At 41.9% G+C, this 15,109-nt stretch overlaps 2 protein-coding genes across 6 annotated transcripts in view; both read left to right on the top strand.

Moving 5' to 3' along the window:
* Positions 1 to 6,211, top strand: part of NDST4 (N-deacetylase and N-sulfotransferase 4) — a 185,913-nt gene extending 179,702 nt beyond the window's left edge. Inside the window, exons 12-14 of the mRNA XM_039913706.1 lie at positions 864 to 973; positions 4,402 to 4,504; positions 5,598 to 6,211. Coding sequence (XP_039769640.1) covers positions 864 to 973; positions 4,402 to 4,504; positions 5,598 to 5,717 — 333 coding nt within the window. The 3' untranslated portion in view covers positions 5,718 to 6,211. The remainder of the gene's footprint in view (positions 1 to 863; positions 974 to 4,401; positions 4,505 to 5,597) is intronic.
* LOC107547942 overlaps positions 6,094 to 15,109 on the top strand; it is a 92,993-nt gene continuing 83,977 nt past the window's right edge. For all 5 annotated transcript variants that reach the window (XR_005660619.1, XM_039913707.1, XM_039913708.1 and 2 more), the window contains exons 1-2: positions 6,094 to 6,181; positions 12,936 to 13,322. The gene's annotated coding sequence lies outside the window, so the exon portion shown is untranslated. The remainder of the gene's footprint in view (positions 6,182 to 12,935; positions 13,323 to 15,109) is intronic.

Here is a 15,109-nt window from a genome sequence, read left to right on the forward strand (position 1 = left end):
TCCCTCTCAGGGTTTACAGTGTGCTGTGGATAGAAACAAGAGCTGAACACAAAAACATAAATGTCCTATGCACGTTTTAAGACAGATAAAGATGAATGGGAGAAGGGAAAGATCAATGATTAAGCTGGGTATCTGAAATCAATACAGTTTGTTTGAGATATAGCAGGAGAACAGATCACAGCATCTATAAGTCAACGACAGTTGCCTTATGACATCATCAGAAAGGGTATGGAAAACAGGAGAAAGCTTGGTTCTGTAATCCTATGAGAGACAGTGCTTCCACACGTGGAAATCTGCCTGCATTTCTGCTGGATGCATCTAAGGAAGGGCATAATAGAACTAGAAAAGGAAAAGAGAGAGCAACCATCATGACTGAAGGATTGAGTGCCTTCCCTGTGGGAAGAATAAGCCATCTAACTGGAAAGTTGCATGCTCACGAATATGATTTAAATAACAAAATCTTTGAGAGTGTGAACAAGGCAAATGGAGAACTGGGGTTCACCAAATACTGCAAACATCAGGGGGTGGAGGAAGTTAAAAGAGAAAGTCCGACGTAAAAAAATAAATGGTGGTATTTGTTAAGCACTTACTACGTGGAAAGCACTGTTCTAAGCGCTGGGGGATACAAGGTGATCAGGCTGTCCCACGTGGGGCTCACAGTTTTAATCCCCATTTTACAGATGAGGTCGCTGAGGCACAGAGAAGTTAAATGACTTGCCCAAAGTCACCCAGCTGGCAAGCGGTGGAGCCGGGATTAGAACCCACGACCTCTGACTCCCAAGCCCGGGCTCTTACCACTGAGCCACGCTGCTTCTCTTAGTCTTTGGTTTCTCCTTAAAGAGACTATTTTTGTTTTTTTCCAGTTGCTAATCATTGATGGGCAGCAGTTGAGAACAGATCCAGCTACCGTGATGGATGAAGTACAGAAATTCCTGGGAGTTACTCCTCATTATAATTACTCTGACGCCCTAACGTGAGTCTCATCCTTGCATTTGGTATTTATTTTATTTTAAATCCTAAATTACTGCTCTCAGAGGCAGATGTTATATCATGGATATTTGCCATGAGTTTATACTTTGGTGGGCAGCTCAGAGGCAATCGAAGGAATGGCCTTGTTAATTATTCATTCAATCGTGTTAATTGAGCGCTTACTGTGTGCAGACCACTGTACTAGCATTGGTGTCTTTTGATCTCTGGAATCTTTTGATCTCTGGAACCTTCCAGCTCCCTCCCCCTGCCCCAATTTCAATGGCCTTTTCCATCACATTTCAGACTTAAAAATTGGCTTCTGACTGGATCCAAGTCTCATCACCAAAATGGAAGAGCTGTTTAGGCTGCTTCAGCTCATATTTGAGAGATTTGATTTTTAAATTTTCCACATGCTGTTGGCCCCAATTTTTCCTCTACTTGGTGAATTGGTTTGATTTTTCAACTGTAATTTTACCATCTGTGATCCCTACTGTAGGCAAGGCACTAATAGTCCTTTTGGAGAAATGGCTGAATTAATAATGTTTGAATACCTGCCTCGGCCCATCTGGGGGATGTTTGGATATGTTTCTAACACACCTATCCGGGTGACTAAAACAGAGAGTTTTTTTACAGTTTGAACATGCCCAGACAATCCTAGTTTAGAAGAATAACAGATGAGATTTAGACAATACAGGCAGCGACTCTCAATGTGTTTTACACCAAATGAGAGATAAAATTGAACGATACTGTGACGGTAGATTCAGAAAAGCCAAAGGCTAAGACATCAAATCAGATGGAAAAGGCCCTTTTGTAATGTTTTCAGTGCGTGGATGGATCTGCAAAATGCCTAGCTATACACTGGCAGAGTTCCAGTGGCCGTCTCTGAGTCTTGACTCTTTTGCTTATCATTGAGTACCACATTAAAAATGAAATACATACAATGAGTTTCCAGTGTAGGGAAGAGGTTGCTGCTCGATTAATGGACTCACAGCCAATAAAATGGTGCCCAGGCATACAGCAAAGGCTACGACCGCTTCATCCAAAGCGAAGACTTGACATCAGGTAGACTTTACATCCATGCATCTTGCCACTGATCTCACACACTAATTGCACCATATCAGTTGTTGGGAAAAATACAGAAAAGTCATATCCCACCAGAAGACCTCTCTTTACTACCTGAGCACAAATTAGATAGGTTTAGTCTGTACATATGCTACCTGGCTTGGATTTCTTATATCGGACGTTACCTTGGTGCTGTTCAATTGACTCATTGGAGGCTGAAAATCTTAAGAGTTGTGAATGTGTGGAGTTCCACTTCTTATTCCGTTCCACGTTTTGGCTTTTCTCTCCACCTGGGAAATTAATGAAAGCCAGATGAAGTACCGTGTTGGGCAAGAAGCAGATTGAAAAGGTTGAGGCTGGATCTACCATCATTGTATCCATTTAATCAGTGGAGGATTTCACTTTAATTGCTACAAATATCAACACAACTGGGGCTGAAAAGTTCACGTCTCTCGAACAATAGGTAGGGCACAGAGCTGGAAGGTTCTCCCTTCCGCTGAAGTGTGTTCACATGTATGCCGCACAGATTGTAGTTGCACCTGCACTGTGAAAACAAGACCAGCGCAACACAATAGTCGGTAATTGTAGCCAATTGTACTTCATCCTTCTGAAAAGTCATTGCAAACCTTTTTCCAGTATTTTATACATCCAGCAACTTCCACCCTGATACTTTTGAAATGTACCACCCTGGGTGGGGGGAATCTCCCTTTTCTAGGTGCTTGTCTTAATCAAAATGTCCTCTGCCTTTAGTTTTTCAACAGAACAAGCAGTTTCTTCATATCTCTATTAAGATTCCCATATTTTACATGAGAATGTTTATAATAGAGTGAAGGCAATGGTACAGTTCCAGCTACTCTGTCTCAATCACAGGAAAACACTAGATTATTTCAGATAACTTCTATTGGATTTTTGTTTCTTCCAGAGAAGTGAAATCTATGCCATTAAAAATGCTGAGGAAATTAAACAAAAAGTATTATCAACATAAGGAAGCAGCGTGGCCTATTGGATAGAACACAGGCATGGAAATCAGAAGGACCTGAGTTCTAATCCTAGCTCTGCCGCTTGTCTGCTATGTGACCTTGGGCATGTCACTTCATTTCTCTGTGCTTCAGTTATCTCTTCTGTAAAATGGGGGTTAAGACTGTGAACCCCGTGTGGAACATTGTGTCCAACCTAATTAACTTGTATCTACCCCAGAGCTTAGTCCAGTGCCTGCACCAGAGTAAATACTTAACAAATACCATTTTTTTAAAAAAAGGCCAAATTCTGCTTTAAAGTCCTCTTGACATACCACCGTGGACAGCAGAAGAGATTCAGGCTCACGGAGGTTGTATTTTCCATCATGTTCTGGATGTATCTCCAAGGAATACAGTGGAGAAAATTTGATCAGGACAGTACCCCATAAAGCTTCAAGGGTTAAAACAACCCAAGAGTTATCCTTCTCTGAATATATGTGTTTATGATCCTTGTTCATGTTAACAAATTTAACGGATTCACCAAGAGGGCCCTTGGACCCAGGTCCGGGGCTTTAATGGATGAATTGATCATGGAAAGTGAATGAAGGGTACCCAAAAAGAGACTATGACAAAACTGTACCTGTTTGGGTTTTTTTTGTTTTTGTTTTTCATTACGGGAGAACAATTTAATTGCCATGGTCACATCAAATTGGGATAATGATAACTTCTTTCTCACAGATATCTTCTAGGAGGAGAAAGTTCAGTCAGGACAGTAACCCAGACTGCTTTCAAGGGCCAAAATAACCAAAGAATTATCCCTCTCTGAATCCATGTGTTATGACCTTTGTTAATGTTAACAAATTAAACAGATTCACCAAGGGGCCCCTTGAACCCAGGTCCGGGGCTTTAATAGATGAATTGATCATGGAAAGTGAATGAAGGGTGCCCAAAAAGAGACTATGACAAAACTGTACCTGTTTGGGGGTTTTTTGTTTGTTTTTCATTATGAGAGAACAATTTAATTGCCGGGGTCACATCAAATTGGGATAATGATAACTTCTTTCTCACAGATATCTTCTAGGAGGAGAAAGTTCAGTCAGGACAGTAACCCAGACTGCTTTCAAGGGCTAAAATAGCCAAAGAATTATCCCTCTCTGAATGCATGTGTGTATGACCTTTGTTAATGTTAACAAATTAAACAGATTCACCAAGGTGTCCCTGGGACCTAGACCAGGGGTTTAATGGATACATCGATCACGGAAGGTGAATGAAGGTTGCCCGAAAAGAGGCTATGACAGAAATGTACCTGTCTTTTTTGTTATGGGAGAACCATTTAATTGCAGTGTTCAAATAAAATTTGGATAAATGATAACTTCTTTCTCACAGACATCTTGTAAAATAAATTCTTTTCTAGGTTTGACCCTCAGAAAGGTTTCTGGTGTCAGTTACTAGAAGGAGGAAAGACAAAATGTCTTGGAAAAAGCAAAGGCCGAAAATATCCTTCAATGGACCTAGAGGTATCGTGCTCCAGAGTTTTCCATTATTTTGGCCAAAAAAAATTTTTAAAAATCCCTCCCTGAAATTTAGGGGAGTGGAGGCAGAGACACAATGGAGCAATGTGCAGTTTTGTTATTATAATTGTTTTAATACTGGGATCGAAATAGAAGTAGCAGTAGTATTTATTAAGCACTTTGTGCAAAGCACTGTTCTAACAGCTGGATAAAAGTAGTCAGGTTAAAATTAGATATGGCTCCTGGCCTCCAAAGGGCTTACAGTCTAAGAGTAGGTGGAACAGGGGATTAAATATGTGTTTTCCCACCCCCTTAACTGTGAGTGCCATGTTAGATAGTTTATTTTGTATCTACCTCAGCAGTGAAAAGCAGTATGGCCTAGTGGATGGACATGGGCCTGGGAGTCAGAGGAACTGGCTTCTAATCCCCGTTCCACCACCTGTCTTCTTTATGACCTTGGACAAGTCACTCAAGTTCTCTGTGTCTCAGATACCTCATCTGTAAAATGGGGATTAAGACTGTGAGCCCCACCCACGTGGGACAGGGACTGTGTCCAACCTGATTTACTGGTATCCACCCCAGTGCTTAGTACAGTGCCTGGCACATAGTAAGCACTTCACAAATACCGTAATAATTATTATTAATTGTTCTAATTACTAAGTGTTGGGGTAGATACAAACTAATCAAGCTGGCACAGTCCCCATCCCACGTGAGGTTCCCAGTTTTTTCCCCGTGTTACAGATGAGGTAACTGAGGTACAGACAGATAAAGTGACCTGTCCGAGGTCTCACACCAGACAAATGCCAGAGGCAGGATTAGAACCCAGGTCCTACTGACTCCCAGCCCCATGCTCTGCCCACAAGACCAGGCAGCTTGATGCATAATAGGTACTTCATTAATACTATCATTATACTCAATATCATTATTATTGGTGAAAAGAGAAAGTCCAATAGTTGCCTGTCGACAAGGGCAGAGTATGGACAATCGTTCTAAATGTCAGCCTTGTGGCTGTGGGAATACTGGCAAAGGTTTACCACTAAGCTATTCAACCGCCCATTGTGTTCATGCTCTCTTTTTTCGTTTCCTCCCACCCTTCAAGTCCAGAGCGTTCCTCTCCAACTACTACCGGGACCACAATGTAGAGCTGTCCAAACTGCTGCATAGACTGGGGCAGCCCCTGCCATCTTGGCTGAGGCAGGAGCTGCAGAAAGTGAGGTAGCAGCTAAGACACGGGACCCAGCCTCTCCTGCCAGTTACCATCACTATTTACAAAAAGAAAAAGGAAAAACTAAGAAAAAAAAAAAACAACCAACTCCACGACCTTCGCTTCCCCCACGCACTTGTGATTGTAAGTAGAGGACCTCATAAATGACTTTCAGCCTTTCTCAAAAATAAAAAAAAGTCAGAAAAAAGGGGGAAGAAAAAGGAAAACTGTTATATATATGCACGTGCTGACAGTTCCTTGCCTCAGTCAATCGCCGAAGTCAGCTTCCGGGGACCAATATAGAATTCTGCAGTGTTTTCCGGAACCCAGATTGGGAATGACAACCTAGTGCAGTTCTTTTGTTACCCAGAAAGTCTCAGAAATTCTATGTATGATTGATAGTCTTCATCTCATATGGACAAATTACAGTCTTTCAGGATAAGACCAAAGGACCAAAGCATCTGTCAGTGGATTACGAGGTTAGTAATAAACCCAGCATTTGAATTTCATGAACTGTTTCTTTTTCTTTGTGTTATTTTTTAAAATTTAGGACAGGAAAGCGTATCTTCCCCCATCTGTTTCTCACCTTTTGTGGGCCTCAGCATGACTAGATCTTTGGGTTTCTGTCAGGCCACTGGCTTCTCTACCTGGCTCATCCTGGTTTATGGAAAGGTATATGAGGTTGAGATGAAAGATGAAGATGCTTTTGCTTTTTCAAGCAGAGGAACCTCAAAGAAGTTAGCTGATGGAAAACTTGGTGCACTTGCTTCCTTGAAATGCTGTCTTTATGCCACAATTTCTGTCTCCCCCTTCAACCCCTCACCCTTCCAAACACACACACACACACACACACACACACACCTTGAAGAGATTTTCCATCATGCTAGTCTAGTTCTCCCAGAGCCTAAATCAGAGCTTTGAGAGTTAGAAATCACACTCCCTAGTTTGTCATCATGTCACCGGTGGGCGTAAGACAATCATCTTAAAGGTCAAAAATCTAACCATGCTATTAGCCCAGTTATTTGCACATTGGCAACAGCTTAATTCTGACAGTTTCACCATCCAGGGTGGAAAGAAAATGGTTTTAATCTCAAGGCTTTCAAGTGCTGACAAGTTGAAAACACTTCAGCCTGTTTAAAGGCATCCAAAGCATTGACGTGTTTTCTGGTGCCAAGAAATGTAGAGTGTTTTGATTTATCTAAACCAACATTTTATGACTTTATTATTGTGAAAGATTGGTCATCTAGCCTTGTTGAAAAAGCAAACTTTTAACTTTTAATTCAGTTAATTTTTGTCATAAGACCCGACCAATTCTTTCACCAGTGTCCTATTTCTGAGGCCGTTGGAGGAGTTATAAGGTGTAGTGGGATAAAGGATCTGATCTACCTTTCAGTGTTTGTGTCTCAGTGTGCTTTCTGAATTTGGGATGAGTTTCATGGTCCCTAGATATTCATTTTTTCCCCATTATTCAACCAAGAATTAATGTCTCTCTGTTTCTATGTAATTTGCTACCAGAAGATAATACGACAGTGTATTAGTGAATCAAACTTGCTGTTGCAACGTGAGCCTACTGTTCCTTTTTTCCTTCGAAGACTTTGGCTGGGCCTGAGTCTCTTTGTGTACTGGCTGTAAATAATCTCTTTTTCTCTTTAGGTAATTTAAGTTACATTGGTCGGGACCTTATGTAATTGTTGAGAACCTGAAAGACCAGCTTTAGTCCATTCAAGAAAAACTCCCAAACAAGTCTGAGATTGAGCGGCAAAGAGAAGTTAGATTCTGAAAAAGAGAATCACAATTTGAAGGGTTTAATGACTAAATTCTATCCTCCAGTTATCATTGGTCATTACTTTGGCTGTGTGCATTTCTTACAGTCAGGCATTCCTCTAAAAATGGTGGGTTTTGTGTAGGATGAAAGAATAGCGTCACAAACTATTATCCCACTGGTGTTTAACTGGACTAAATGGAGGTCAGTTTTGATGCACTGATTTGCTGTTTTGGTGTCTATCTTTCCACTATCTTAAACCCACTGAAATTACCCCAACAGGATTCTGTCATCTTAAGGAATGAATGTGCCTCTGTGTTTCTAAAGAAAAATTGATCAGCTGAGGTTTACTTTACATAGTAAAGACTTATAGCAATAGAGAAAAATTACCCTACCCTTATATTTTATTTTTTCCATTTTCTTAAACTGCTTGATATATGACAACCTCATTTGACTCATCAGGACTATCAGGAATTGACACCTGGCGGACTCTTGTTTTCTCAGCGAGTGGATCCGAGTCTTAGGAGCACAGATCTACCAAGAATCACTACATAGAGCGTAATCTTACCCAGAATTTATGTTCCTTTACTCCATGTCATCTCAAACGTTTGGGAGGTTGATTTAGTATGCAGAGGGTTTTGCATAAACCCTTAAAATTTATTTTTTCAAGGTTTAAGTATTTCCCTCATTGAATGTCTCGGAGCATGGAACATGGCATATGAAATCCAACTGACTCTTCTAGCTTTAATGAGTTCAGTTTGGGCCCTTGGCTAAGATGCCTTTTGATTCGAATATATAGTTGATGTGCCACAAGAATTTTTCCACAAGTCATCCTTTTCTCCACTGCTCAACATTTCAGGAAGGGCTTACGTCAAACCAACTAGGGGAGCCTGTTCCCACCCCAGTGCCTAAATTGCCCTCTTTGGTGTATTGGAAACATTCCACTCTTGTAGATGATTCAGTCTTCTTCACTGGAACGAATAATCTTCCTGTTTTAAAAGTGAAGGTAAAATGGTGCCGAACCTTTAAAACCAGGGCTCTTTGGTGTGTATGATTTTTTGTTCCCCAAATGATGTCCATAAACACCCCTCAACTTGCTTTGTATCTCTATGTGATAAACAGGTGTCATCAAAAGCAAACAGAAAACAATTATTTTAAACCCTTGGGTTTGAGCTCCAGATTCTGCCCTGGACACTTATTCTGAAATGGAAGAGGTTTCTACCCACTGAAAAAATAATCTTTGAAATGAAAGACATCTACCCCTGATGTATGAAAATGAAATGTTTTAAGCCATTACACATCTGTAGCAGAGGAAAAAGATCTTACATTTTGGAAAATGAAAGGCAATATTAAGGCCTACCTCCTTCCAGCTGCATTCCCTTTCTCTCTGACTTTTAAAACCAGATTGAAACGGTGTGCTTTTGAAGAATTATTCTGGCAGGGTGTGCCCTAAGCATTTGGAATCTGTTACATCTGGATGAGTAGCAGCCCCGAAAGGTCGGTAAGTTCAAAAGGGATTTGGATGATGAATTCATGGATGAGAGAGCCATAATGGATTTCTACAGGGAAAATACAGAATGTAGAGGAGGGGCAGGTATGTTTCAAGACACTTCTGGAAACATTAGAAAGGACGTATAGGAAGGCAACCATCCCACTGTCTCGAGAATCTGCTTGGTCACTGTTGGAGACAGAGTACAGGGTTACGTGGATCACTGATCGGATGCTTTGGTGGCCTTTTTTATGTGCCGAATTCATTTTTTTATATTCATTCAAGGGATCTGACATGGTCTTAAAGATTGCTGTCTTCCTCCATGATGATTCTCAATGTGACCTATATCTTAGTCTGCAATTATCCTAAAGGTTCCATTCCCACAACTGTATTTCTCTCTCTCCACCTGCTTGCACATTTTTGTCAAATTCAAGGTCAATATATTGGACATCACAGAATGTCTTAAAGGGGCTTACCTAACCTGGGTTCTTGTCTATTACTTACTCGTGGTAGTGAGACCCAGGAAATGCCATGTTGGATCTGAGCAGCCAAGGTAGGATTGCTGGGAAATTGGTTCTTTGGCCCATGGCAGTGGAGCTACTGTTGTTGAGAGTCGAAATGCTGTCTTCCTGTCAGACAGACAAGCAAGCCATGATTCCTCAGGCATAAGCAGTGGCGAGACTGCTGCCGTCAGGGTTCAGCTTATGCGTCTTTTGTCTGTCAAGCTCAACCAGCCTTAGAAATAGTTAGGCGCAGTGTTTTTCTTCTAAAGAATCATGTGACCATCAACTTCCCATGCCCCTCTTGGCTCAGAAACACTAAGGCAGGGTGCAGAGGAGGAATAAATTTCGAAAATCTTGGGCCTGGAAACCAGCTGCAGGAGCAAAGTTGCTCCTGAAAAGAATCTCCTCCTTTTACACTTAGTTTTCTTAATCTAGGTGTTTTCTCTCCTGCTATGATTGTTGATGATTTTCTGGTTATATGTTCTCCCAGTTTCCCTTTGGTAGAGGTCCAAACACTGATAGAGGTTCTCTGCAGACTTAACGTTGGGTGAGGCTTTCCCAGGCTGGCAGTGGGTGAAATTAATTTATCTAAAGAAAAACTTCTCTGCCAAAACCCTGTTGGCCCTACACTGACCAGCCTTCTTTTCACTTAGGATGTTCTGGTTCCTAGACAATATCAGGCCATATCTAATGTCTTGTCATATCTGGGATAAGATAGGGGCGGGCTAGCTTGAGTTGTTGTACTTTCTCCTGCATCTTTCAGTTTTGATAAAGGTGAATAAACCAGTGACTCATTTTAAAGATGGAGCATTTAGGTCAAAATGAGTTTTGATTTCTGCTCCGAGAAAATTACTTTACCTTTTTTTTCTTGTTTTTCCTCTCTGTCTCTTTTTTGTTTTTCCAGTTCCTCCTTTTATTGTGACTATAGAGGTCCAGACCCGTCCGTCATAAGGCTTGGATTCCCTATTGCTATCCTCTCTGGGAAGGCTAACAAAATCAAAAATAAAACGTCTCAAGAAGCAAAACAGTGTCTTAAATGCTTAGTATTTCAGTGATTGGACACCTTGTTGCCACGGGAAATGATATTTGGCAGTACCTCAAAAATAATGCCACATTCAAACTTTTTAGCTGTGGAGAAAGTGGGATTTTACGTCAGAAAACCAGTTCAACTCTGAATATAGCTATATACATAATCTCATATATGTGTATATCTATGTGAATGGGTACCTGTTTGGTGTCGGAGAAAGATCTCAAATTTTGATCACTCAAAGTATTTTTCTTGATGGGGGAGGGAGAGAAAATCTGTACTTGCTGAAATTGTTCAAAATACTTGATGTACTGTATACAACTTATTGGTTCTCATTTCTTCAGAATAAATACTTCTGCTGGTATGTCACGAGAATAAGCTCATCTTTGTTGCCTCTGAAACATTTCCAAAGGCTCATTCCTAAAGCAAGTGCCTCCACAGAGTAGTTGACCTTCACCGTGTATACCACGCTGGATCTGAGCCTTTACTTGCTCCTTTTCCACTTTGTAGCTCTCCTAGGGAGGTGAGCGACACTGCCCTATAGCTCTCAGAAATTTGAGGTAATAATAATAATAATAATGTTGGTATTTGTTAAGCGCTTACTATGTGCCGAGCACTGTTCTAAGCGCTGGGGTAGACATAGGAGAATCAGGTTGTCCCACGTGAGGCTCACAGTCTTCATCCCCATTTTACAGATGAGGGAACTGAGGCACAGAGAAGTTAAGTGACTTGCCCACAGTCACACAGCCGACAAGTGGCAGAGCTGGGATTCGAACTCATGAGCCCTGACTCCAAAGCCCGTGCTCTTTCCACTGAGCCACGCTGAGGTGGCATAGCACCCTCTGACCAACAGCTTTTAAAGCCACACAGTTACCTGCCAATGACTTTTCTAGTCATGCCTTTACATTGTCTTTCCAGAGGGCTCTGTCCTCCCAACCCCCGCCACTTTTCTATGCTATTTGTTAAGCGCTTACTATTAACTTAGAGACAAGTTAATTGAGTTGGACACAGTCCCTGTCCCACAGGGGGCTTAGGGTTCAAGTAGGAGGGAGTAGGATTTAATCCCCATGTTACAGACGAGACTGTCCAGTGGGGAATTAGGATGCGTTTGATAAGATGGGAATAATTAAAATAGTTTCAAAATGTATTGCTGGAATTGTTCACTGCCAGGACCAAGCCATTCTGTGGGAGGTAGGATGTGTATGTGTATGTGCACACATGCACGCATGTATGCACGTGTATATAGAATTCCTCACAGATCCCCACTAGTAATAGTCTATGTTAAGTACCTTCTACGTGCCAAGGACTGAATTAAATACTGGGATCGAAAAATAGTAAGTCAATCAGGCATAGTCCTTGTCCCACCTAGGGCACATAGTCTAAAGAGATGAGAGTTTTCTTATCTCCATTTTGACATATGAGGAAAATGAGAACCAGAGAAGTTCAGTGACTTGCCCAAAGTCGCACAGCAGACAAATGGCAAATTCAGAGTTAGACTAGCACCCAGACCTAGGCTCTTTCCAGTAGGCCATGGTTGGGGTTGGCAGAGGGAGGGACGCTCTTTTAAACCCAGCTCTGCCACTTGTCAGCTGTGTGACTGTGGGCAAGTCACTTAACTTCTCTGTGCCTCAGTTACCTCATCTGCAAAATGGAGATTAACTGTGAGCCTCCCGTGGGACAACCTGATTACCCTGTATCTACCCCAGCTCTTAGAACAGTGCTCTGCACATAGTAAGCGCTTAACAAATACCAACATTATTATTATTAAACAAAACGTCCTCCCTCCACAGATCTTTTTTTTTTGGCCTAGGTGTTTTGTCTTCTGCTCTTTTCTTCTCACCTTGCAGATGCTTGTTGTGTGTTGGGCTCCCCAGTGGCAGCCCTGTCCACTTAGGGCTCAAAAGAATCTGGTTGCTTAATCAACATGGCTTGGGGATAAAAAGGAGGTGCCAAGGGGTCCTTCAGCTACCCCATTATCCCAGGATGGGACTCATCAACCAACCAGAGAGCTGGAAACCTCATTAGCAAACCACAGATCTCCTGGGTAATAGTGGTCCCCAGTCAGATATCCACTGACTTGTAGACCCAGTCACAGTAACCACATTCCCCATTCTCCCCTCTCCTGGACCACAGTCCTCTATCTCTATTCCAGCCTCACGCGCACCCCTAAAGAAGGTGAATCTGAAATGCAGTGCCACTGAAAACCCAGCTATTACTCACCAAAACATGCCATTTTATTCCTTTTCTGGCACTTGTCCCAAGTGTATTACATCTGCAGGCACTGTGATTGATTTCGTGGACTAGAAGTTACGCTGCCCATTTCCCTGGCAGTCTCCTGATGATTCTGAGCCCCATAGGAAACAGAAGCCCATTGGCTCGACAGTGGGGGGCAAGATTCGAAAGCTGCATCTGAAAGCACCACAGATTTACCATATTACTCTCCGCTACCCAGCAGATGTGGAAGACTGAATTATTCCCAGGCACATACCACATGCGTCTTTCTTCAGAGGTTTCCTGCTGTTTAGTGACCCAGAGATACTGACAACCCACAACTCCTCAGAGAACTTGACCAATAGCAAAATCCTTCCCAGGAATGCAAAGAGGAGCAGAAGGAGAAACCTAAGAATTGGACGAATGCGATGGGTTCCCGTTACAAACAGCAGGCTGGCGCTGAGGACTTCAAAGAACTGTGGAGAGAGAGGAGAGCCAAGAAGATGAGACTTGAGAACAGTGGGTGGAATGAGCAGAATGGCTAATGTGGAGGCAAGAGAGTTGGAGAGGGAGCCCTGGTTAGACCAAGAGCACGTCAGATGGACTGATTCCTAGAGCTGCGAAAGAGGTAAAAACCAGAACACTGGAAGCCCTATCAAATTGACGTTTTCCCTTTCAGTTGTTAAACTCCAACTGGGGATTATTTTGTTGGTGTTATTAAACGGAACCCAAAGAGAGTTCAGCGATGCTGTAATTACTCCCTCACACTTGATGCCGATTGCTGCTTTCTAAATCGCTAATTCTGCAGTGAAGAGTTGCATTGAAATGTTTCGCTGGTTTGGATTTAGGTCAGTGAGGAAGAAGCCAGGGCCGGAATAGCTGGAGTCAGCTGCAAAGTCAAGCCAAACTATTTCATTTCAACCACATCCTAAAAACCAGAATGAGACAGTAGTCTGTGTTTGGGATATTAAAAATCATAGTTAACTGCCACACATTATAATTTAACAAGTAATAATTTAGCAACCAATAATGTGGTTCAAGAGGAGACTTTAAATATAATAGACAGGTGAAAAATTATGGATAAAGAATGCTAAAAAAATTCACTGTTTCCCCTGTTCTTTGCTTTCCTTAAAGCAGTTTCTGAAAACTGAGATTAAGCAAGCTTTAATTAAATGATTGACTTAAAGGAATTTGATTAAAATGCCAAGTGAAGAACAAAGAATAAGAAGTGCACCTAGTCTTAGAAAATCTTAGAGCAAATGTTTGATGGCACCCCATTTTGGTGATCACGATTTACCATAGGTACCAGTAGAGTTGAAACAAATAAATTCTGTGCATCTGTGACACACCTCACCCAATTTGCTGGAAAAACACAGGTTGAATTCTGGTGATAGCCTGTGCTCAGGATATCCCTCACTATAGTATTCATCTATTCTGGCACATGTTTAATTAATGGTATGTATTGAGCCCTGTGTCCAGAGCACTGTACTAAGCGCTTGGAAGAGTTCAAGGACACATTCCCTGCCCACAATCAGCTTTCACAGTTTCCTTCATAGTACTGCCCACCAAGTCCAAACAAGCTGATTTTGTTAGACGAATGCCTCCTAATTCCTTAATCATGTAATAATAAGGATGATAATAATAATGTGTTTTAAGTGCTTACTATGTGCCAAGTGTTGCCTCAAGCACTCAGGTGGATACCAGAGAATAAGATCCCACATGGGGCTCATAGTCTAAGTAGGAGGGAGCACAGATAGTAAATCCCATTTTTGCAGATGAAGTGACTGAAGGACAGCGAAGTTAAGTGACTTGCCCAAGATTACACAGTAGGTACGTGGTGGCGCTGGAATTAGAACCCAGGTCCTCTGACTCCCAGCCCTGTGCTCTTCCCACTAGGCCAGGCTGCTTCCCTGTTCTAGCTCAAAAACATTTTCTAAAATGTTCTGTGGCAGAAATGAATATATTCCTATGGTTAGATGTATATTTCACTGTACTCTCATTTTGATTTTCTCTCCCAGGCCAGGGTTTCTGCACCAGGCTGAAACTGAGAGCCTTAGTAATTTCAGAGGAGAACATTGACAGTAAATATATCCCTCCAATTGCCCCTTCAGCATGTTGGGGGATGCCTAAGCGATTTCAACCAGCCATAGCATTCATCTTCGTTATCTTGCTTACCTCAGCACTTAATCACCAACTCATGTACTTATCTCCCCCTTCCCGCCTTTGTTATCTGTAATTTAGTTTAGTATCTATCTTCCCCATTAGATTGTAAAATTATCGAAGGCAGAGATAGCGTCTCCTGACTCTGTTGAACGTGTCTCGGGAGAAGGGAGAGTGGTCTAGCGGAAAGAGCAGGGGCCTGGAAGTCAGAGGACCTGAGTTCTAATTCTGGCCTCCCCATATGTCTGCTTTGTG

Source organism: Ornithorhynchus anatinus, chromosome 12 (assembly GCF_004115215.2).
Source record: "Ornithorhynchus anatinus isolate Pmale09 chromosome 12, mOrnAna1.pri.v4, whole genome shotgun sequence".
Lineage (NCBI taxonomy): Eukaryota > Metazoa > Chordata > Mammalia > Monotremata > Ornithorhynchidae > Ornithorhynchus > Ornithorhynchus anatinus.